The sequence below is a fragment of the Cebus imitator genome, unplaced genomic scaffold (assembly GCF_001604975.1).
Source record: "Cebus imitator isolate Cc_AM_T3 unplaced genomic scaffold, Cebus_imitator-1.0 Scaffold185, whole genome shotgun sequence".
NCBI lineage: Eukaryota > Metazoa > Chordata > Mammalia > Primates > Cebidae > Cebus > Cebus imitator.
The window spans coordinates 2,359,617-2,384,063 of record NW_016107500.1 but is presented as its reverse complement, the minus strand read 5'-3'; the positions used below and the strand labels follow the sequence as shown (position 1 = coordinate 2,384,063).

General features: G+C 48.5%; 1 protein-coding gene and 1 long non-coding RNA gene across 2 annotated transcripts in view; one reads left to right on the top strand and one right to left on the bottom strand.

The window, feature by feature from the left end:
- Positions 1 to 24,447, top strand: part of ADAMTS16 (ADAM metallopeptidase with thrombospondin type 1 motif 16) — a 187,640-nt gene that overhangs the window by 153,342 nt on the left and 9,851 nt on the right. Inside the window, exons 19-21 of the mRNA XM_017546008.2 lie at positions 16,358 to 16,559; positions 16,662 to 16,856; positions 19,199 to 19,423. Of these exons, the coding sequence (XP_017401497.1) occupies positions 16,358 to 16,559; positions 16,662 to 16,856; positions 19,199 to 19,423 (622 nt within the window). The remainder of the gene's footprint in view (positions 1 to 16,357; positions 16,560 to 16,661; positions 16,857 to 19,198; positions 19,424 to 24,447) is intronic.
- On the bottom strand, positions 7,656 to 11,749 carry LOC119473793. Its single transcript, XR_005203014.1, has 3 exons — positions 11,452 to 11,749; positions 10,831 to 10,931; positions 7,656 to 7,746 (listed from the first exon to the last, which is right to left on the bottom strand). It is a non-coding gene; the product is annotated as an uncharacterized LOC119473793 (long non-coding RNA).

Genomic DNA, 24,447 nt, shown 5'->3' with positions numbered 1-24,447 from the left:
GCTTTCACCAATTTCTCTGAAAGCAAGGAAACTCAATACCTAGTTTTGTTTAGCATGAGCAAGCTAACCACTTAGAAAGCGATGTAGAGAGCTCCAATGATGTGATCGATGTGATCGAGATATTCTTACTGCCTGACAGCAAAGAACGTGCCTGAGAGTCCAAGCAGGATACTGATGTTGACTTCATGCACAGTGTCAGCTTGCTTGCGGATTTGATCTGTGTAAAATACGGATTTAATCTGCTTCTTTGCTTACTCCTTTAAAATCCATTGGATTTACGGTGATTCCTGGTGACCTCGTCACTGAAGACTTCACATAATACCTGTGTGGATGGTCCTAACTGCCCAGCCCTGCTCAGCTCAGACCCTCACAGCCCCTGCACTGGTGGAGCTCAGGAGCCTTAGGAGCTGTGCAGCTGCAGGCCGGCCTAAAAGCATCCAGGTTTGCTGCAGGAGGACACCTGCAACTCTTTCTTGGAAAAACAGCTCAAGAGCCTGTAGAAGATCATTTCTAAGTATTAATCTCAGAGTGAACATCCAAGAAACTCTAACGCAAAAATGCCAGAAAAGCCAGAAACTAGAGGAGGAGGGAAGCCATCATTTTAAAATCCTCGTCACAAAAGAAAGAAGTCGCAGCGGGGTGGGTGGGGGTAGGGGACTGTTCACTTCTGTAATAAAATGGGAAACTGACAGTGTTCCCGAGAAAACAAAGAGCCGAAGAACCGGAGCCCGTCCACAGTAGCTAGTGAATCCTCTATGATTTAAATGGCATCTCACACCTTGAGAAATGAATTAAACCATCTCCTGTGGGAAGGTCATTCATTTCAAAGAAAGAAAAATGAACCTAAGTGAGTCATGAAATGTTTAAATTCATGTTAGACACGTAGGCTTTCCCTAGAATACCATGTAGTAGGGTCCCATGAGAGGCAGGCAAAGGCATTTCAGATGTTACAGACTATCTGTATGTTCATAATGATGAAGGGAAACTTCTTTGGAAAGATCGAGGCACTGAGTATTTTGACACCGATTCAATACCGAATCATTCAGGAATTTTTAGGAGACTGCTCTGAGTGGATAATTAGCCAGAAAGTAGAAATACACAAGTTTTACCAAAATTAATCAATTCTATACTTACCTGGGTATAAAATAGTAGGCATCACATAAATTGCAATGGTCCAATTAACATATTTAAACCCACAAAATTACTAAATATATGCATTTTTCCTAGGTCATTTTAGAGCTAAGCAACGTTAAATTACGAATTCACATCAGATTTTTCTCCAGCTGACAAGCCAGCCGTGTAGAAGTTGTGTGGATCTGGGAGCAACGCAGCGCCGTGGCTAGGAACCCAGACTCACTGGGCATCCTTCCTGGTCCTGCCACTCCAGCTATGTGATGCTAGCTGTCCACGACCTGCGTGGCTGCAGACAACGTCCTCGGTGTCTCTAGCCTCAGTTTCCTAGTCCGTGAAATGAAATTCTAACCCTCACATTGCCCTGTAGGGTTGTGAAGTGGGTTGATGCGTGTGAATGGATTACTTGGTGTGTACGTGTGCTTCAAAAGGTGCAAGAGCTGGTCCTAAGAGTCCAGGCCCTGGAGCTGGACTTCCTGGGTTTAAATCCCATCCCACACCACTTAGGTCACCTTTCCACACTTCACTTTTAGGAAATAACAGCATCTGTCCACATCACTGGTTTGTGGGGTAAATTAATCCAGTCAATAGAGAACAGCAATAAGAAGCTTGGTGTCCTGCCTAGCATTGGGTGCGTCCTCCAGGTGCACTGACTCAGCGTGGCTGTTAATAACCAAATTCACATACTACATGGAAGGCGAGGCTGGTTTGCTCTCTTACTTGTTGTAGTATTCGAAGCTGTCTGCATAAAACTCATTTTGTCCCTTAAAGATTTGCTAATAATTTGTTAGAACTTTAGGCTTTAGTATGTGGGGCTTGTTGCTGTTTGTTGCTATTGCTGTTATTTCATTGTTAACATTCCCAACAACGGGGTCGTTTGTCCTAATCTAGTAATCCACGGTGGCTAGGCTCAACATCGATATCAAACTCCAACAGGTCTATCTTGGAAGGTGTCTTGGGTGTTATAACAACACTAGTTGCTTCCTGGATTCCACAGAGATGTTCAATCCTGTTTTTTATACATAGTATTGGTTAAATCAGTAGGTGGCAACCTATGGTCTGTGTGCCAAGTGCAGCCTGCCATACTTGATTGTGTAAGTGAGATTTTGTCAGAATATTCAGGCCTGTTCATTTACACGGGGTCTCCAGTGGTCTTCTCACTGATGCAGCAGGGGTGAGTCCTAGGAGCAGAGATCGCCATCTGCCTGAAATATTTCCTATCTGGCCCTTTAATAAGATATTTGCCAACTTTTGGGCTAGGCAACAGCATCCTCCAGCAAAACGAGTGTCTTAATCAAAAGTGCTACATCACCTTTTAATCAGGGCAAAATAACAGTGTTAATGGCCATGGATTTACAAGTAGTTCAGAAAACCTAAACCTGGCTTCGGTCTACGGTCTTCTCATTATTAGTGTGCAAGTATCTTTTGTTGATTTAGATGATGTATTGTTTAGCACATGTACCTTCTCAGCAATTTAGGAAACATATTTCCTTTCTCAAGAAAATGGCTTATCTTCAGGATAGGAAAATTTTACAGGTAAAGCAACAAGTTAGATCTGAAATCATCAAATCTGTGTAACACAAGAGCTTGTGTTCCTGCAGCTGGTTTTCACCTAAATTGCATGAGGAAGCCATTTCTAGCCAGCTGCTAAAATGTCTAAATGAAGTCAGTGGTCTCACGATCACGGTCCATGAACTTTGCGGCAGAAGGGCCACTTCTCCCCTGGGAATGCTAATAAGGTATTGCCCAGGCCAGGCGCATGTCTCAGTCCTGTAATCTCAGCACTTTGGGAGGTGAGGCAGGTGGATCATCTAAGGTCAGGAGTTCAAGACCAGCCTGACCAACATGGTGAAACCCCATATCTACTAAAAATGCAAAGAATAGCTGGATGTGGCAGCACATGCCTGTAATCCTAGTTACTCAGAAGCCTGAGACAGAAGCCTGAACCTGGAAGGCAGAGATTGCAGTGAACTGAGACCATGCCATTGCACTCCAGCCTGGGCAACAAGAGCAAACTCTGTCTCAAAAAAAAAAGGTGTTGCCCAAAGGCAGTTCAAGTGTTCGTAAAATTCTCCTTGTTTCCATGGTGCAGTAGGCTTCAGCAACTTCTCTTTGGAGTTAATCAAGTATTTAATATCATTTTTCTGTTGAAAGACGTGATTTGTAAGAGGCACTGGCAGTATTTTTTTTTCCCCTTGTAAATCTTCACGACATAGGACCTGAATGGCCTGCTCTTCCCTCTGTGGCCATTTGCTCTCATTCTCTCCCCAGGTGAGGTGGAGAACACCTGTGCGGGGCTCGTCTGGCGTCATTGAGATGGCATCACTTTCTTTTCATTGGGTTTAAATAAATCTGTCCATTGACCGCTGCTTGGGAGCATTGTTTTCACACGCCCCGTCCTTCTAATTGTAGAAATTGTAAAATGTCTTAATAGTTCTCACAAGAGTAAATATTCAAGAATCACATTGTTTGCATGTAATGGCCATGTCATTACATCATTTTTACCCATGCCAGAAAATCACTATGAGGCAATACACAAAATTGATGTCTGTGTCTCTATGATTTTTTTCTTTTTAAAAATTTGTATTTACCAGCCATGTGTTGAGTGGTTCTTTGTTGATTTTCAGAAGGGATATATAAAATAAGTATAAAATAATACTGCTATGGGAAACATGGCTTTCCCTCTTGTACATAGGCTGAGGGACTGAATGTCTGGAGTCATGTGAATCACATGTGAATGAGATCCCTTTCCCAGGTGACGTAGAGGAGGAGCAGAGGCAGGGGACAGGATGAGGAAAAGGTGAAGGAATGAAATCGTGATAACCACAGCTAGCCCTTCCCCAGCACTTCCTCTCTGCTAGTCCTCCCAGCCTGCCCAGCACTGCATAGGAAAGATACTGTGACCATCTCCCCTTTGTGGAGGAGAAAATGGAAATGTTGGTGTCCAGTGATTTCCTGAAGGCTTCCCAGCTGGCAAGGGTGGAGCTGACATTGGAGCACAGGCATCCTGACCACAGAGGCACCACTTCTTCCCCCGGTCCCCCACACCACAAGGCCTCAGACACAGGGAAGGCTGTCCTTGGGCAGTCAGCCAGCCAGGGTCATGGACCAGGGCAAGCCTTCCCAAAGAACTTCGATTTGGGTTGCCCTGTTGGTGCATGGTTATAACTTTATGGATTTCTATATCCACAGGAAACTTCTAGTGGTGTTACTATATTTAACAAATAACATAGCTCTGTATCTGTGAATTGAGGAGGCTGATGTTCGTTGTCAACTCATCAACAAATGTTTAGTATTTTTGATGTGCCCAGTCCTGTGAGTTTCACGGAGGCACTGATGAAATGTCATAAAGTATAGGTTTTGTGGACAGACAGAATGCCCCCCTCTAGTGGAAATGAGCCTCTAGTCATAGTCGAGCCACCAGCTCTCACCCGTGCAGCCTCAGAAGATTTGAGTAGAAATTTCTACCTACAGTCTAGCCTCCTCTAGTGTCTTATTCATTCTGCAGTGACAGTGATCTTTCTAAAATACAAACCCTTGGATTGTAATGAAGGCTGGCTTTGGGGTAAAAAAAAAAAAAAAAGGAAAGAAAAGAAAATACAAACCCAGCCCAGGTGCGGTAGCTCACACCTGTAATCCCAGAACGTTGGGCAGTCGAGGGGAGCAGATCCCCTGAGGTCAGGAGTTTGAGACTAGCCTGACCAACATGATGAAATCCCGTCTCTACTAAAAATTAGCTGGGCACCTACTGGGGGGACTGAGGCAGGAGGAAAAAGGCTTGAACCCAGAAGGCAGAGGTTGCAGTGAGCTGAGATTGCACCACTGCACTCCAGCTGTGTGACAGAGTGGGACTCCATCTCAAAATAATTAATAATAATACATTACAAATAAAATAAAATGCAAACCCAGTATAGACACTTCTCCAAGTCCAGCCTTCCATGGCTCTCCATTGTCATTTGCTTGGAACCCAAAGGCTGTCACGTGGCCTCCATGACCCTCCAGGGCCTCCCGCTGCCTCCGCCAGTGTCTTCAGAAGCCCTGTCCTTGCAGACCTCATTCCTGCCACACTGAAGTCCTCCTTGCCCTGCTGTTGCCATAACCTTTCACTGTCGACTTCCTGTATAGCCGATCTTAACGCTCACTCCTTCTTGGAACACATTTGTTTGTCGTCCCTCTTCAGAGCCATTCTCTTTCTCTTTGTTTTTTCTTTGTTGAGATGGAAGCTCGCTCTGTTGCCCAGGATGGAGTGCAGTGGCGCGACCTCAGCTCGCGGCAACCTCCCCCTCCCAGGTTTAAATGATTCTCCTGCCTCAGCCTCCCATGGGATTACAGGCACTGGCTATTTCACCTGGCTAATTTTTGTATTTTTAGTGGAGACAGGGTTTCATCATCTTGGCCAGGCTGGTCTCGAACTCCCGAGCTTGTGATCCCCCTGCCGTTGGCCCCCCAAATGCTGGGATTACAGGCGTGAGCCACCGAGCCCAACCCATAGCCATTCTTCATATTCAGCAAGGCCCTCGGTTGGGTGTGGCTGGGTGCATGGGCTTGTGGTGCCTGGGCCATGCCCCCTACCTGGGGTCTGTGACAGGGATAACAGACATTCCCTCATTCCCTTCAACAGAGCAAATGCTGTGGATGGAGGGAAAGGCACAGGCAGTGCGTCTCATGGTAATGGAAGCCACAGTCACCCTGTGAGTCCAGGAGACCCAGTGAAGGACACAGAGATGGAGAGGACCTTGACAGGCCATTTCCTGGCCTGTATGCAAGTGGCAGGAAGAGGCCTCTGGTGGTGTCACGGTTTTCTAGCTCTCTTTTAATTTATGAGATGTAATTCCTAACATTATTTTTCTGATGACGGCATTGGCACATTCTTAGCTCGATGAGTGTGGCATTGAACCTGAGGACGGGCAGGAGTCACTGCCTCGTGTGGCCATGTGTTCCCAGTTTCCTTTCTCGGTTCCCTCACGCAAGTCCTTTGTGTGAGAAGAAAATACTCAGTGGGCAAAGTGGCCTCCTGCCCAGGACGAATCCCTTAGAGGTCTTCCATGCTGTTTCCTCTCGCTTGGCAAATCAGCCTCTTTCATTTCCTTAAAATATGTGATTTCATTCTTGCCGTCCCTGCGTCACGATGTCAGAAAGAAGCTGGCCGGGTTTCAGGGGCTGAGGTGGGCAGGCCCGTCCTGGAGCCTGGGTGCTATGAGAGGGCGTTTCTTTGTCCCGAGATCGTGAGCAGCTGTGTTTCCCTCCGTGCCCGTGCCTTTCTGGTGTGCTTGTGGTGAGCTTGTGTTCCTTTCCCCTAAAAGGTTAGGAGTTTACCACATTGCTGAGGCGGGGAACACCTATAGGGCAAGACTGCCAGATAGATCGTTTGGTAAAGGAAGCAACCAGTGGACATGTTAGTTAGGTTACTTGGAGCAACCAAACAAACCCGTAGGTCTGGACCTAAAGGCAGTGACTCCCGAGATTTGCCACCCTGGGCATCTTGCCAGTACAGCCCCTCTTTACTCAACAGCTGAGGGACGCTTTCCTGGGAGCTTTGAACTCCCAAGCCCCTGACATACGGGGGCTCCTGAGCATTCAGAAAGGTGGGGGGCAGATGCCACAGGTCAATGTGCTTGAGCCCTGTGCCCTGGGAAATGGGGAGCCATGGAGAACTTCTAATATTATAGTAATGTTGCGTCATGTTTGCACTGAAAACACTTATTCCTGGCAGCAGAGTGGAGACTGGCTTTTATCAACTCAGACCCAGAAGCTAGGGGGCAATTAAGGAGCAATTCCTGTGAAAAATGACAGGGATCTTATATTATTAGAGTTCTGCAAAGAACCAGAACTAATCAGATGTGGATGTGCCTGTGTGAGGTAAGGGTCCTCCTGCACTGCAGTCCTTGATAAGACTTCTAAATAAAACTAACTTTAATTCTTTAAAAGCCTGCCCTTTTTTTTTTTTTAGCTGACAAGAGACAAAGAAAGATTTGTTTTAAGGAATTGGCTCATGTGATTGTGGGGACTGGTAAGTCCAAAATCTGCAGGACAGATCAGCAGACCAGATGCCCAAGAAAGAGTTCAGTATTGCGGTTCAAGTCTGAAGTCCAGAATTCCCTCCTTTTGGGGGACCTCCTTCTATTCAGGCCTTCAACAGACTGGATGAGGCCCAGCCCCATTATGGGAGGTCATCAACTTCACTCAAAGTCTACAGATTTGAGTGTTTATCTCACCTAAATATGCTCTCACAGAAATGTCTAGAATAATGCTGGGCTAAATATTTGTCTACTGCAGTCTAGAGAAGTTGACACATAAAATTAACCATCACAGACTCAGCCAACATGAATATCAGATACACAGGAGGGAGTAGCTTTGCTGGAAAATGGGGAAGCAGGGTCTGTGTGATTTGGTGGCATCAGGAAAAGGCTGGAGGGTGAGGCCAGGGGCATCCCACTTCTGGGATGAAAGGAAGGCAGGTGGCAGGAAGGGAAGAGGGAGCAAAGATGGGGATCGCTGGCTTGGATGCCCATTACCCACCAGACGGAGATGTCTGTAAGCAATGTCTACAGCTGTGGAGCACAGCAGAGAGGTTGCAGAAGTCATCACCAGACCGAGGAGAAGACTTCTCTTACTCTGATGAAAAAAGTAGATGGAGGGAAAAAATGACTTTAAAAAATGCACACGTTATATATACCTGAAACATTTATTTTTACTTAAAAGACATATATATGCATTCATTTGCTAATTCTTTTAATTGAGGCCAAAACTTTTTTTGAGCAGGCCCCACCTATGGAAGTCTCTCAGTGGGCCATTTCATCAAACATGCTCATGGCATGTGATTTACATCTTGGGTTTCTTTAAAGAAGGATGAAACTTGTCCCATGTATCTGAGTGGGAAGTCATTTTAAAATTTTTATGTTTCCTCAGTATTTTACGTTTGTCTCAGCCACACCTAATTTGACAGCAATGCCGTTTAATGACTGGTCTCAACTGAGTCATCCCAAAGATTTAGCTTCGTTTTCATAGGAACAGCCTTTCTTGTCTAATGCTCGTGTTTCATGGAGCTACACCAAATTTAATCATATTACGCAATTCCAGTAACAAGTTCAGCTGCCATAAACAGATTGGAGGACAGACGCGACCCATTCCCTGTGAGCCCTGGAGTGGCAGCAGAAGGATGCTGACATCCCTTGGCAAGGCTGGCACCTCACCCGCTGGCGCTCGGCACAGTGTGGGCAGCCGTCAATGTACTTTGCCAAGGGATGGAAAGATGTGGTGAGTCTGATGTGTCACTTCAGAATGACTGAAGAAGAGTTTCTAATGAGGCTGGAAGCAAACCAGGGGGCAGGGAGGAGCCCAACCAGGCAGCGCATCTAGTGTCCAGAGATGAACAGAACAGACAGGTAGAAAGCCAGCAGGACAGAAGTCGATCAAGCACACAGAATAAATACGCTAGTGCTCTGCCCTCCTGGGACTAGAAAGCTGAGGGGTCTCACACCGGAAGTTATATGCCCTGTGGAAAACCACTGTGTGTTTCAATGCTGGGGTAGCAGAAGAATCTTTGTAACCCAAACAGTGTTCCCAGTAACCAGGATCTCCATTACAACCTTCCACGTCCAAATACAGCGTACGTTTAAGATCTTGCCCTGGGCCGGGCACGGTGGCTCACGCCTGTAATCCCAGCACTTTGGGAGGCCGAGGCAGGTGGATCACGAGGTCAAGAGATCGAGACCATCCTGGTCAACATGGTGAAACCCTGTCTCTACTAAAAATACAAAAAATTCGCTGGGCATGGTGGCGCGTGCCTGTAATCCCAGCTACTCAGGAGGCTGAGGCAGGAGAATTGCCTGAACCCAGGAGGTGGAGGTTGCGGTGAGCCGAGATCGTGCCATTGCACTCCAGCCTGGGTAACAAGAGCGAAACTCTGTCTCAAAAAAAAAAAAAAAAAAAAAAAAGATCTTGCCCTGAGGGTAGAGCATCCTTGGCTTGGAATATCTCCACAGTTCGTAAACTGGGCTGTTCAGGAGGCTTGAGAGAATGTTCACATTGGAGATCACTACCTTTATTTTTCAGATCTCTTTATTTCAATATTGGTAGAGTCAGTATATAAAAGGAAGCAGCTGGGGTCCATCCCAGCTCTGAAACCCCTTGGGTTCTGGGAGGGTCCCCCTTTGAGAAGGAACTCAAGCTTCCATGACTGCACTGACAGAGGCTAAGTCACGGGCTCTGGGCCAGCAGCCTGCTGCAGACATGCTCTTCCAAACCAGGAGGGCTGCGCAGAACCAGAGAGGCTGCTCCACAGAGGAGCTCAGATGGGCTTTGCTGAGATGCTAATGACAGGGAACGAAAGCATCTGTTTTCTCTGGAAGAGTCAATTGACCAGACTCTCCCGCCATCTCCAGTTTTTGTATTGGCACATTCTAGTTAGTTCTCATAATGGTTAAAAAATATAAATAGTACAACTTTAATACAAGAAATTGAGGCCACAAAGGGGAAGGGACAGTGGCTCAGAATTTTCATGGCCAGTCTCGGGGATTTTCTGAAGAGTTGGATGTTACATTTCCAAAATCATGTTTCCAAAGCTGCCAGCCATCCAGGCCCTCAGGGCATTGCACAGTTTCAGATTCCTGATCCCTAACCCCTAGAGACCAGGGCCATCGGATTTCTGGTTTATACAGAACAGGAGCGAGACCAGGAATGTGCAGGTGTTTGAGAGTCCCACAGCAGCTGCCCCTTTGTGCTATCCTTGGACATGAGAATGTTGGATGTTAAGCCTGTTAAAGTGGAGGGAGTTACCTCTTACACAGACAGGACTCAACCTCAGATGCAATCAGGCCCAGATCATTAGGTTGCCTGCCCGTGTGTTTCCACCCCAGTCATTTTTAGTCCACAGCAAAGGTGTTTGTAGTAGAAATCGTTGGCACAATGGGTGGGTGTTGAAGGGGCACAGAAGTGACAAGGGAGAGGTGTCCTTCCAGCACAGAAACCTGAAGAGGACAAAAGACTCTCGTTCTTTTGTGCAGACCAAGAATGATTCTGACTTTGACAACAGCGCCGTTTTGGAGAGGGACTGGCAGTCGGGTGTGCATCTCCTTGGTTCTGGGAGCTCAGTCTCCACAAACATAAGACGAGGCTGGTAAATGTGACAATGCTGGAGCCCTGCCCGGCACATAGAGGGCAAAGATGGGGATCACTGGCTCTGGATGCCCTTTACCCCCCAGGTGGAGATGTCTGTAAGCAATGGTTTATACGGCTGTGGAGCACAGCAGAGAGGACATAGGAATCAACACCAGACAGGAAGAGAAGACTTCTTACTCTGATGAAAAAAGTAGACTGCATTGCTCTTTCTTCCAGTCTTCCCTGGAAAGCGGGCAGAGGGGCAGCCTCCCAAGAACCACAGTGCTGTCGTCATTTAGAGTTGAATGGCTCCCCTTTTAAATAGGGATGCAAAAGCCCCCAGTGTTCTGCAGAGGAAACCCTCAGATGAGGAGTTTTTGTTGAAAGAGGGAATTATTGAGGCTGCCTGTTTTGAAAAGCGAGGTCAGTTTCTTTGGTCTGTGTGTCTCATAATTCCATGTTCCCTGTCTTTCCCCCGTCAGTGAAAGCTCTGTAGATCATACTGATTCCTTTTAAGATAAGATCTGATGACAGGATGGTGAGACAGGAAAACCTGGTAAAAATGGCATGTCGGCCTCAGAGCAGTAACTCTGCACATACCTTTGGCTGCTCACAGTCCATGAAGTTGATGCCCTCAGCCCTGCCTTTGTGGGGAGATTTGATGTCCTCAATTTGGCTTTGTGTGCTTCAGGAAAGAAAGCCTGCATTTAGAGATGAAAACAATTCAGTGTTTGTGTCTGGCTGTAAACCTCTCCTTCGGTTTCACAAGCCAAGCAAAGTGGTTTGACTTTTGAGGCTGAAGAAAATGAAGTGACTGTCAAGTCACAAGCTTCCAAATGCTCACGGTGAGGCCTGGGGTGCTGGCCCTGTTCCTTGTCAACCAGTTGTCAGAACTAGGTTGTCCGTTCCCATGTGAAAAACCAGACAGACCTTGGCATTAAATCCTAGACGGACACCTCCCAGGAGACAGTCTGAGGGTCCTTCTGTGCCAGACAGTGTCAGGAACATCTGTGCGAACTGTGACTGAGGGAGGAGCTGGCATGTTGCTGTCATTTCTGACGTCCTGACTGTTGGGTTCTGGAGAATTTGATTTCTGATGCACTGACTTGTGGATTTTAGGAGGATTTGGAGACTGGAGCGCTTTGTTCCAGAAGGCACTGGGCGTGGACGTGGCACATTCTATCTAATAGCTGGGTCTACCTATTACGCTCATTTACATACCTGGTTAAGGATAACATTGTTTCAGGGCTGGACTTCTACCTCTGAACTTGCTTGGAGTGTCGCTGGCACCAGGTGACACTGATGAAATGTCTTTTGTCCTAGACCCATAGCAAATCTCCAAGCCAGGGAGGAGGAAAACAAGCTAAAAAGGCCCTTGGCCACCTGCCACACAGGCTTGGGACATCAGTGTCTTCCAAGTTCTGCTGATCTTGGCCACTGTACTTTCTTTCAGCTTACAGCCGGCCTGCCCTCTTAGTTAATTTGTTAACTAGTGTTCTTCCTATAGAAGAGGCAGATTTTTCCAACTGTCATCTGTTTATTGTTGAATGTGCATTGTTATCTTTAAAACACATTACATTAGATCTCAAATTATACACGTGAACATGCTGCTATTTTATATGATGACAAGATTGTTGCGTCTTCAAAAGCCAAGTAATACTGATCCTGTCAGACCATGCTGGCAGCTGTGTTGGCCCCTGGGCCATTGAGTCTGCAGCCTGTGAGTATCTGAATATAGTTAGTGACATGAACAGTTTAATTTAGAACAGCCTACTGGAAAACTGTGACCATATAGCAGCATGCGGACATCAGGAGTGCCCACGTCCAACTCTGATGCTGAAGAGACACCGCCTAGTGAATGCTGTGTTCTAATGTTGCCTCACAGCATCCAGCACCTGCCCTGCTGGAACTGAATCCAGCCGGCAGCTGGAGCCCCTACTGTTCATCACTGCCTCTTGTAGGTTTGTCTCATGACAAGGCTTCTGCCGCATTGTTATTCCCTGTCTTTACTGTGTTATAAGACAGGACTATAAAGGAGGCCAAGAGTTATTCTTGAAAACAGAGCAAGAATGGTGAAACTTCAAAAAGAATCAACAGACAGAGAAAACTGAAACTAAATTCTAAAAGGGAGGACTCGGGGAGACTTGCGGATGTGAAAGCCACCAGCAGAGCATGGCCGCCCTGGTGGGGCTCGGCCTGTTGCAGCAGCTGGGGTCTGCCCAGCACTGGTCTCTGCGTCTGAATCGTCATCACAACACATAGCCCGCTGGTGTGATGCATCATGACAAGGGATTTTACTAAACCCTTTTTGGAAACTTGCATTTTTAAAGAAAGTACTACATACAGAAACCAAAATGTTATTTTAAATTTTTTTAATGGGAAAGAGGGAGTGATTTCGTTGAGAAATGACTAAAGACTGTTTGCCATTAAGGATGCTACATATTGATTAGATGATACCAGGAAATCCTGGCTAGGCTGTTGAGTGAAGCTGTAAACTCCATAGCCTTTCTGGGCAGTGCTGAGAGCCACAGAGGTGCACCGCGGGAGGAAGCATTGGGCAGTGGAGGTCCTCAAGGCTTGTGGGGGCTGTGTCTCCAGAGTCCCGCCCTGGAAACCGATTTGGGTGATGCCAGCCACTTTGCATTTTTCCAGTTGGTGGACTTAGGAAAACCAAAACAAAGTGGGAACCCTGTGGCCACCAGTGAGCTACTAAACAGCTTGTTTCTGTTCATGGAACCATGAGACATTAGCACGGAAGCCTGTGTGGAGGTCAACTCATTCGTGAGCTGAAATGAAGACATTTCCCTCAAGCTCTGTTTGGTAAATGAAAAAGACACTTGGGGTTTCCAGATGTAGTATGAAGGAGCTTTGTTCAGGAGGATTTTTTAATGATGTGCAGCTAAGAGAGAAGGCAGAGAGTGGATCGACCCAGTTGGAATGTCTTAAGATGGTGGAGACAGAAGACTTAACAAGGAGGTGTGAAAAGCTCTTGAACAGCCAGCGTGACTTTTACAGCCTCCATGTAGAACACCCGTTATAATGTATAAGGATTATACATTATAATCCTGCTGGGCAGGATTGAGAGAGCAAATATAAGAAATGGGAGGAAAGTTAAAAACAGCATGAAAGCACGTAGAAGCGGCCGCAGAGTAACTGAGAGGCTTTCCGGCAGAATTATCACAGCCAGGAAGCCAAGGACCAATCTTTCATAATGAGCGTTATGTAATTTAGGTGGCTTAACATGGAATTAAATAAAAACAACACACTAATCGTGTTGACACTGAAAAATCGAAGTGTCACCACAATCCACATGGGGAACTCCTATGGCCCGGATGCGTTTACTTTTTATGTGTACACAAATTTGCATTTTTGGCTTTTTATAATTTTCTTAAAAATATCATCGACTCTCCCCAGTAAAAACACTTGGTACAAAATAAATTCAAGGTTTCTACAAACAAAAGTTAGTAAAACTATCACAGTGCCCGGTCTGAAGGCAGTAAGTAATGCAGCCTGGCTGTCAAGAGTTCAGGGTGGGATCGATTCTGTTTCCCATCCAGGAAGTAGCGTCAATTTCCCTCTACTTGGAGGTTCCACCACCTAATTCATCCTCGGGACTTTCAGAAGAGTTCAGACCTTGGCTCTAAAATTACTTGAGTCACAGACTCCCTGGAGAACTTGAGGAAAGACACTCATCATTTTGCTCAGAAATCACGTCCAGCCAGGCACGCATAGAACTGCGATAGTTTCAGGATGTTCCGAGATCTCTTGGAGCTTGGGGTCCAAACCTTTTTTGTCTGTGTTTTCTTATTTGGATGCCTGTCTACCTTGGTTCAGCCTGTGGAATTAGAGACACTGAAATGTGTTTATAAAGCCTTTCAAGTATAAGCAAAAAGCTTGTTTTGGACCATGAATTTGTATTTATTTATTTTATTGTATTGTATTTTTTTGAGACAGAGTCCACTTTTGTCAGCCAGGCTGGAGTGCAGTGTTGCAATCACAGCTCACTGCTGCCTCAACTGCCTGGGCTCAAGTGCTCAAGTGATCCTCCCGAGTGGCAGGGACTTCAGGTGTGTACCACCTCACCCAGCTAATTTTTGTATTTTGTGTGTATGGAGATGGGGGTTTGCCGTGTTGTCCAGGCTGGTCTCAAGCTCCTAGGCTTAAGCATTTTCCTCCTAGGCTTATTCCTCCTCCCTCGGGCTGGAATGACAGAGCTGCGATTCCTGGCATGAACAACCACACCCAGCCTAGACATTGAATTTTTTGAATGCTGAATAAAACTTGCATATACTACCTGCTCTTAACCATGTTAAAAAATATATTTACACACAGAAAGCAGCAGGAGCAAGAGTGAGGAAGTCATCGCAGTGGTGTTCGTAGGAGGGATTGTGGTGGGATTTCCCTTCTCCTTTATGTCTCTCTCTGTGTAACTTGTGTCCACAAATGCCGTTCTCCAGAATACCTCTCCCAGGTGATGTGGCTGCTGCCAGAGGTGCCTCTCGAGTTCCCGGCCAAGCTCTCTGGGCTTCTGCTTTGACACCTAAACCTGAGGGTGACTGTGGGGTTCAGTGTTGGGAACAGGATGGAAGGTCAAAGGAGAAGCCTGGGCATTTCCACAAGTCCCCGGGTTTACCCCGAGTTTCAGGAGAAAGTCACTGTTGCCCCAACTCTACTCAGCAATGCTGTAGAGTGGAAGACAGGATGCACCGCACCTGTCCTTAGCACAGACACAGCTGCAGGCAGAGGCTTGCAGACAGCCCCTAGGTGTGACCCCTGGTGCTTTGCACTGATGTGCTGGAAGGAGGTGGTGAGGAAGCCAGCTCACCTTCCATCCCCTCATGCCTAGCCCACCGGGAGTTGTGCAGGGAAATTTACAGGAATAGAAATCATCAAGTCCTCAGAAGTGACTCCAGGAAGGAGCCCAAGCCCTCCTGCCCAGTGAGTCCCTGTTATGGGACCATGTTTCCCCCTTCCTCTTGACAGCCCCTCCAGGGTGCACGCCAAGTCCTCCTGCAGATGGGCTTGTGCAAAACCAGCTGAGGCTTGGTAGACACACTCAGGTGCAGTATCTTGATTAAAGGTGATGCCACTGGGCAAAGCCTGGCTCTGACTCCACTCTGTACCCCGTCACCTGACAACATACATGTTAATGGGGTACGATTTTATCACTAGGAAAGGAAAACGCATTTACAAGCATCAACAGCTGCTAACAAGTCAAAAGAAAGATAATCAGACATCATGAGCCTCCTGCTGGAAGAATGCATGATCACTTGTGAAATAATCATATGAGAAAATGGAACCCGAATCTGAAATCTAGATCCAACCACTAAAGAATTAAAAGACAGAGGACAGAGGAACATGAGAACCAGCACCACAGACGTGTAATTCCAGGAGTCCTGTAATGAGCAAAACACACTGTGGGAGACTCAGTGAGGGAAAGATCCGGTTTCTTTAACAAATATATTGAACATAAAAACAAATGAAATTTAAGGGAAATCCTAAAGAATAAAAGAGATGTGAATCTGTTGCAATATCTGGAGTTTACTTGGATTCCTCAAACATATTTTATGATGGCATTGATTACACAGCTGGGAAATGGGACACTAAACGTTCAAGGATGTTAAAGAATCATTAATGCTCAAGATGTTATGATGATATTATGATTATTTTTAAAAAATTCCTTATTTTTTAGGGCTGCATACTGAGATATGCTCATGTCTGGAATCACCTTCAAAATGCCATAGGAATTGGGGGCAAATGCTGAAAATTGCCAAAGTTGAGCAGACAGGAACCCAGAGTGTCTTATTTTTTATATGTTTGTAATTTTGCATTTTTTTAAAAAGAAGAGAACAGACACACTGTGCCAAATAGGGTTCTTTCCAACTCCACTGGAACCCAAAAGCCAGGGAAAGGGAAGGAATGGCAGAGCATTAATCAGGATCTGGGAGGTGAGAAACAGCAGGGGTAGGGAGAGTCTGGGAGGAATGCTCGCCTGGGAAAGGGGGAACTGAAAATAACTGCAGACCGTGGCTGGGAAACCTCACAGCCGCCTCCACATCAGATGTGGGGCTGCTTCTATCAGAGTGATGGTGCCGTTCCTCACTGAGGTCTCTTTGTCCTTCCACAGCTGGTCCGTGGGGAACTGGAGTGCCTGCAGCCGGACGTGCGGCGGGGGTGCCCAAAGCCGCCCCGTGAAGTGCACACGGCAGGTGCACTATAAGTCAGAGCCAGTCCCAGCCAGCCTGTGCCCACAGCCTGCTCCCTCCAGCAGGCAGACCTGCAATGCTCACAGCTGCCCACCTGCATGGAGCGCCGGGCCCTGGGCAGAGGTAACCTGGGCGGGGTTGGCAAGGGTGGCAGCAGGGCCGCTGCAGGATGTGCTGTGTTGCTTGTGGCCCTCGCTGGGCGCTGATCCTGGCTTTTCCGTGCAGTGCTCGCACACCTGTGGGAAGGGGTGGAGGAAGCGGGCAGTGGCCTGTAAGAGCACCAACCCCTCAGCCAGAGCACAGCTGCTGCCTGACGCCGTCTGCACCTCGGAGCCCAGGCCCAGGACTCACGAAGCCTGTCTGCTCCAGCGCTGCCACAAGCCCAGGAAGCTGCAGTGGCTGGTGTCCGCCTGGTCCCAGGTAGGCATGCTGGTCTCCAGGGAGCGAGGCTGGCCAGCTCTCTTCTCAGGGCTGCCTCTTCTCCCCTGCTTTTCCTCTTCCTGCTCCTCTCTCTTCTCCCTTTTTACCTCCACTTGGCTTCCTTGCACTGCCAAGGTTCTGGTCCCTAGCGTTGGACACCCCTTCGACTTCCGTCACCTTCATGGCCTTGCTCAATCTCCTTCGGCTTTTGACATGTCCTGGGAGCATCTCACCCAGAGGATCCACGTCATCATCACTGGTCCAGCATGGAGCAGAGGAGGAGAGGGTCATGTGGTGTGAGCATGAGAATAGGGCTTCACTTGTCTCACTGACAGCAGGGCTCTGGGGACTCACCTCACTCCCGGGCAGGTGTAGCCATACTCCAGGAAATGCACAGAGGCTGGAGAGCAGGGAAAACATATGTTGCTTGGGAAGGAATGGCACCCATTTCCTAAGACAAGTTCTACTTGTAAAAGGAACCTCTCACATTCGTTTTGTTGAAACTGATCGCCTGGTGCTGCAGGAGGTGGGAAGTCCTTTCCTGTGCACCATTCAGGAGCTGCCCTGGGCCCCTTCATGATGGGAATAACGTTGGAATCATGAGTTTGGAATACTGATGGTTTTGTGACTAGCTTCGGACCAGATGGTTCCAAAAGCACTTGGGAAATATTACACTCCACAGAGTGGTAACAGCACCACCAGGCAAGCATGAGCCCGTCTGAAGGGGGTGTTGTGAGATCACCCAGACCTACGCCTCTGTATTCCCACAGCAGTCATGGGAAAAATCTCCTCCCTGACCCCACGCTCCTCAGGGAGGGACCTGGCTCTCATCAGACACTGCATTTTCCCCACCCTTGAATGATGCCTTCTTTGTTCAGAATGGTAGGAAGTGCCAAGCAAGGCATTGAATCCTGTTGAGACAGTGTTTCAGTTTGTCACTAAAAAGTAAGAATCTCCTTGCTCGTTTCAGTGAGCTTGTCATTGCAAACAATGCACTTCGCATCCCCTTTCACCTGGAGGGCAGGAATGAGCACTCCATAGAACCTAATGCACTGTCATTGGGAAAGACATATCCCCAGGTGCACATCCCTAGAGGCAGAGTCTACACATGATATGTGGGCAGTGTCCAGGTAGAACGTCCTTGCCCTGAAATGTAATATATGCACACACATATCCCACACCACACACATGCCAGAGCATGTGCCTGGATCAGTAAGCAGCTGAGAGGAGTGTTCCAGCTCCTCTCCATCTTCGACCAGGATGCACGAAGGGCACACCTGTAAGCCTAAAGATGCGAGCGTGAGGTCAGGACCTGGGCAGGTGTTGCCGTCTGGGTTCCTCTGCTGGGAACCTGCAGAGGTCCACTGGGCTGCACAGCACCACCCAGTCCACCCCAGAAGGAGACAGCTGTGCCAGGGACTGGGACCTCTGGCCCAGAGACCCTCCGTGACCAGTCTGTGGTGGGACCGTGTGCCTTGCTCCTGTGTGTTCTCCCTGCAAACGAGAGCTGCAGCCTCCTGCCCGGCCTGCTGGTTTGCCCAGGGCACCTCTGCACAAGCCAGGATGTCTGCAATATGGATACACATCATTCTTGATGGTTTTCATGTGATCCTATCTGCTTTTTATTTTTAGGCGGAGTCCCTCTCTGTCACCCAGGCTGAAGTGCAGTGACGCCATCTAGACTCACTGCAACCTCTGCCTCTTGGGTTCAAACAGTTCTCCTCCTTCAGCCTCCCAAGTAACTGGGAGTACAGGCATGCACCACTATGCCCGGCTAAGCTTTTGTATTTTTTAGCTGGGGCAGCTCAAGCTTAGAGCCTGCCCTCGAGGGAAGCTAAGGAATTTGCTCTCCGTGCACGCTTCCTTTCCTCACGGGCAGCACTCAGATTCCTAGGGAAGATTGGGAGCCCTGAGTTCCTTCTACCTGTCCCTGCTTTGGGGGCCAACATCACACGTGCAGCGGGGCGGGTTAATCCATGGAGCTGTGGTAGTTACCACATGTCCTTATATATTAAGTTTCAGTATGTTCTAATATCAGTGACAGAACAGCATTTTAATTTTCCAGTGAAATGGTAGCTTTGGAATTACTACCTTTGTGGTTTCTGACTGCCCTGTCCCTATGTATGTCCTATGATGCTGTGCCACTATGACCTCAAGATCTTCTTACTTTTAATGATAGATTTTATAATGTCTTTTAAAAAGGTTAAGGTCCAATAATTTTCACTGAATGTTTACCCTTATATAAATGTTCAAATGGATATCTTTGATATTTTAACCCACAGATTTTGCAAAAAAGAAGAGATTTTTTTTTTCACTGACATCTTTTGTTCTCTTATTTTTAGTGCTCTGTGACCTGTGAAAGAGGAACACAGAAAAGATTCTTAAAATGTGCGGAAAAGTACGTTTCCGGGAAGTACCGAGAGCTGGCCTCAAAGAAGTGCTCGCATTTGCCGAAGCCCAGCCTGGAGCTGGAACGTGCCTGCGCCCCACTTCCATGCCCCAAGCACCCCCCGTTTGCTGCTGTGGGACCCTCGAGGGGCAGCTGGTTTGCCTCACCCTGGTCTCAGGTAGGGGAGGCTCTCGGTGTGGGCGAGTGCAGCTTGGGCCTGGGGTTGGCCGCTGGCTCCGCCGATGCTTCTGCGAGGGTGTTTTCTCAAAGCTGGCCAAAGCTACCGAATGAGGCTTTCTTTCCAGGACATGTGCGGGTGGGTGGCCGGTTCCTGGGTGTGGGTGTGGCTTTCTGAGGATGGTCTCCAAGTGTTACTGAATCTTTTAGGGCACATGTGTTTTATTCTAAATGTCACCCAATTAAGTATAAGGAGATGCAATGATTTGGGTAAAATCTGAGCTGAATTCCCCAGAGATGAGTGTGAACAGGAAAGGAATGTGAGCTCTGGAATAAATCGGTGGTTGTAAGTTTTCAGTTAGTTTCGGCCCACCCTCAGCCCCGTTTCCTGCTTGGGTCCCTAGCAGCCTCACACCCACCATGGAGCAAGGGTTCTTTCCTCGGGACCTTCGTGTCTGTGTTCCTCCTTGTTCGAGTCTGTTCCTGTGCTTCCGTGAGACCCCTTGATGTTGCTAGTGCTTCTGCTTTTGGGCCAGGGTGGGCCCAGACCTGTTAGGAGTTCCTGAGGCTGCCACTTGGTTCTCTGCAGCCCGCCATGAGCATGTGCGCCGGCTTGTGGCTGCCCAGCAGAGCGCCCTTCACCTGGCCTCGTCTTCCCATCTCTTGGCTGGGAAAGTGAGCCTCTTTCCAATTTACACAGGCGTTCTCTGCCTGCTGCAAAGGCCCCGGCCCTGATTCTCTGGTTTCAGAGAGATGGAGGTGGAAGGAAACGAGCGGGAGGGAATGGGGAGTGACCCTGTGTGGCAGCAGTCCCCCATGTGCGTGCCCACACTGTCTTGCCCATCTCCATGAGGGTGCCTAACTGGGCAGCACAGTGGAATGAACAGGAATCAGTGCAGGGACAACAGCTAACCCCACAGAGAGCCCCGTGTGCAGACACTGCTTAGTTGACCCCTTTCTCTCTCCTGATGAGGTAACTGAGCCACAGAGTCAGCCCCAACAGCACTAGTGAGGGGCACAAGCCCACCTGCCCACCTGCTCAGTGGGGTCCACATGTGTTGTGTGGCTTTGGAGAACAGTCACTGCTGCATCGGGGTCCTTGGGTCTTAGTGATGGTCCTGCCCAGGGCCCTCTGCTCTATATCCCCACCTCCAGGAGGCAGACAGAGGTTGCCCTTCCCGGGTGAGGGCAGCTGAACAAAGACCCGGTCGGAGTCTGTTGTCACGGCAGCTGAGTGGCAAATGAAAACGACCTCATGTGTTTGCTTCCGCTTCCCACCTTATCAAAACACCTCCGCCTAGGCCAGGGTTGCCTGACCATAACAGGTGGCATTGGCTCCAATACACACAAGGTGAAGTCCTACATTTACCGTGCCACCAAGATGCCCATCACCAAGGCGTCCTCCATGGTTTCCAGCATCCGATTCCAGAAGGAACTGGGCTGTGGCCTGCGCTCTGTCATTCAGAAAAACTTTCACTGGTCCTTGTCTCTCTCCAAAGACACTTGCCAAATGATCAGCTGGGTGGCTGGTATCATAGGAGTGACGCTGTCTGCAGTGTACGCACAGCCTTTCCTCTCTGCCTGCCTCGTCCACGGTCCACAGAGAAGTCCCTGCTTGGACTCCTCCGTGAGTCCTCTTCCCGGTTCGCCCACTCATCCGCCTCTTCAGGCCAGCCTGTTCTGGGAGCCTGCACTGTACCAGGTGTTGCTGTGAGCTCTCAGCATAAGGAGCCCATGCCATGGAGGAGGGAGCATCCTCCCAGGGACCACCCCAAACTCTCACCTCCCCCGGGGCCTGGGTTAAAAGGAAGAATGGACAGAAAGCACGCAGCTGTCTGGACACACTTCCTATCCCATTGCGAGCCTCAAGCCAAGTAAGGCCAGCATAGATCAAGGCTGCTCAAAAGTAAATAGGATCCCTGTAATTCCAGCACTTTGAGAAGGCAAAGCAGGTGGATCACTTGAGGTCAGCAGTTCGAGACCAGCCTGCCCAACATGGTGAAGTCCCATCTCTACCAAAAAAAAATACAAAAATTAGCTGGACCTGGTGGTGCATGTCTGGAATCCCAGCTACTCAGGAGGCTGAAGCAGGAGAATTGCTTTAACCTGGGAGGCTGAGGTTGCAGTGAGCCTGGATAGTGCCACTGCACTCCAGTCTGGGCGACATTTTGTATATTTACGTGTGTGCGTATTCACACACATATGCACTCACACATGCATACATAAACCACATATGCAATCATCCCTTTCTATCCATGGAAATTGATTCCAGGACTCCCCACAGATACCAAACTCTGAGGATGCACATGTTCCTGATAGAAGATGGCCCAGTGTTTGCCTGCAGCCTGCACACCCTCCCAGTGCCTTCGGTCCTCTCTGGATGGTTTATAATACCCAGTACAATGCCCCCATGTCACTTCCTTCTCACGGAGTCAGTGCAGTGTGTGGTACACTTTTTGGAATTTTTTGAAGTTTTTCCAAATATTTTTGATCTGCAGTTGGTTGATTTGATTGGTTGATTTCAGGGATGCGGAACGCACAGATAAGGAGGGCTCACTGTCTTTGATATACCATTCATATGTCATCCATGCACCTAACCCGCACTGAGAATTCAGGAAATGCTTGCTGCATGGAGGATTTTAAAGGAAAAGCAAATTCAATGAGCGAGTCCTGGCAGCTGCCAATATTTCTTCTTTGGAGAACTTTCGTCCTGCAGCATGGACCATCAAAGCACACACGTGTCTTGGCCTTTTGCTTTCATTGCCCATGGATACTGTGTATCTGTGGAGGGAGGTGTTTGTGACAGTGTCATCTTTAAAAGCCAAAGGCGACCCTCATTGACCAACCGTATGCTTCCTGGCTGCTGACCCATGATGCATGTGGAAACAGACACACCCGAGTGCATGGCTGGTTTGGGGTAGGCTGGAGAGTGACATGTGGGTTTAGAGATCCAGGCCATGCTCTCGTGTATGTGTGTGGGGTGTGTGTGTGTGTGTGTGTTCAGAAGAGGGATGGGCGCTGCCAGAGAAAGTAAACAAAATGTGTCCAGATGAGCTCGTAGTCATCACAGTTCATGTCCCGGTCAGGTGGCCAGGTCCCCTAGTAATCAATTTGGTTGAGTTTTTAAGGATTGAAGAATTCTTAAGACCAACCTGCCCATGGGGCAAAGCCCACCACAGGCCGCTCCGCAGGCAGAGGGCTCCCTGCCTGCACACCCTGTCCTGGAACAGAAATCAGTGCAGGTACCTGTTGGGCACCCATGGTCAAGGAGTGAACAAGGGAGGCTGAGCTCAGCAACCAAGAGTCCTCCCAGTGCTTGGTCAGAGACAGCCACTGGTCTCTGGCTGTGACCAGCTCTCCCCAAGCCTGAGTCTCTCCTCTTGTGTCCCCAATCCTCTACCTCGTAGGACCCCACCCACACTGCACAGCCCATCTCTCATCCTTTCTAGCCCCCAAGTCCCTTTTCTGTGGCCGCTTCCAGCCCACCACCAGTCATCTCTCCTCTGGAGAGGGACCCCACACTGTGTCTCATTGGCAGTGTCCTGAGCTGAGTAATGTCTCCAAAACTCGTGTCCACCCAGGACCTCAGAGTGTAGCCTTACTGGAAATAGATGCACGTGTAGTTACCTGGGCTGACATCATCCCGGGTTAGAGCGAGCGCTAAACCCAGGGACTGGCTGTCCTCGTGAGAAGACCATGGGAAGACACAGGCTTCTCACATGGGGGGCAAGTGGTGGGTGGCACTGGCTGCATGACGGACGGCAGAGGCAGAGATCGGAGAGGGGCGCATATGGCAAAGAACACCGAGGACTGTGGCACCACCAGATTCTGGAACAGGCATGATGGGTTCCCCCTCAACCTCCAGGAGGAAGCGCCTTAGCTGCTCAGACCGTGATTTTGGATTTCTGGCACCCTGAACTGCGAAAGACTAACCTTCTGTTGTTTCGAGCCCCTAGTTTGTAGCAATCATCACAGCGGCCCCAGGGAACTGACATGGGTGTTATTTGTGTCCTTGTCTCGTTTCATCTGTTTCTGACCCAGAGAGGGTCAGCTGCCCGAAGGCCAGTGTCCTCTGTCACTTCATATGCTGCAGATCCCTAGCCCAGAGCCGTGAGGACCAGGGGCATGTGAGCAGCTGGGGCTGGGTCTCGCTGAATGCCCGAGGCTACTGCCGGAGCTTGGACTTCTCCTGTGTCAAGCAAGAGACACAGAATCAAGACCTCAGGGCCCACTGCCTCGCAGCTCCTGTGGCCAGGACATTGAGAAGTGCCAGACTTGCTGGCTCTTCCACTCTTGGCCTTCCTGACACCCCCCAAACTGGGGTAGCCCCAGCTCTGTAGCCCTCTACCTTCACTCACACCCCCCACCCACCAAGACCCCAAATCAGCATTCGCCAACTTAAGCCCAGCCCTGCATGGGAAGTTGCAATGAGCCAGGTGAGTTTGACATGGGCAAAAAAAAAAAAAAAAAAAAAAATCACACATTTTTATTGTTTTATCTAAATCTAAAGGAAACAAACAAATATTTATTTGAATCAATTCAATCCACCCTGGAATCTTTTTTTCAGCATTAGCTAAAATTTTACTAAAATAAAACCAGTTCAAAATCCCCTCCAAATGACACCACCACTTCATTCCGCTCGCTGGAGCTCTGGGTGTGCGTGTGTGAGACAGGGCTGCCATGTCTCAGTCTGCTTCTTTAAAACCGTGGCGTCCGAGCCTGGCCGCGGCTGCTTTTCTATATTTCTCCACGTAATTCTTGGTCCCAGTCCCTGAGCTCTGCAAAAGGAAACCGGGGAGGAGGTATCTCCCCAGCTCTGTGTGCTACGCCGAGCTGCGTGCCAGTTCCTCTTCTGCTTCCTGTTACCTCCAAGCCAGGTGTGGCTTTTTCATAGAAGTATTCCAACTAGAAATAAATAATTGAAATTAAACTATTGGAGCAGGGGGCATTCGAACTGTGTCCTTTGCAAGCATGTCCTATTTTAAATGGACAAAATATATCAGTAGCTACAAACTTTGACCAGGA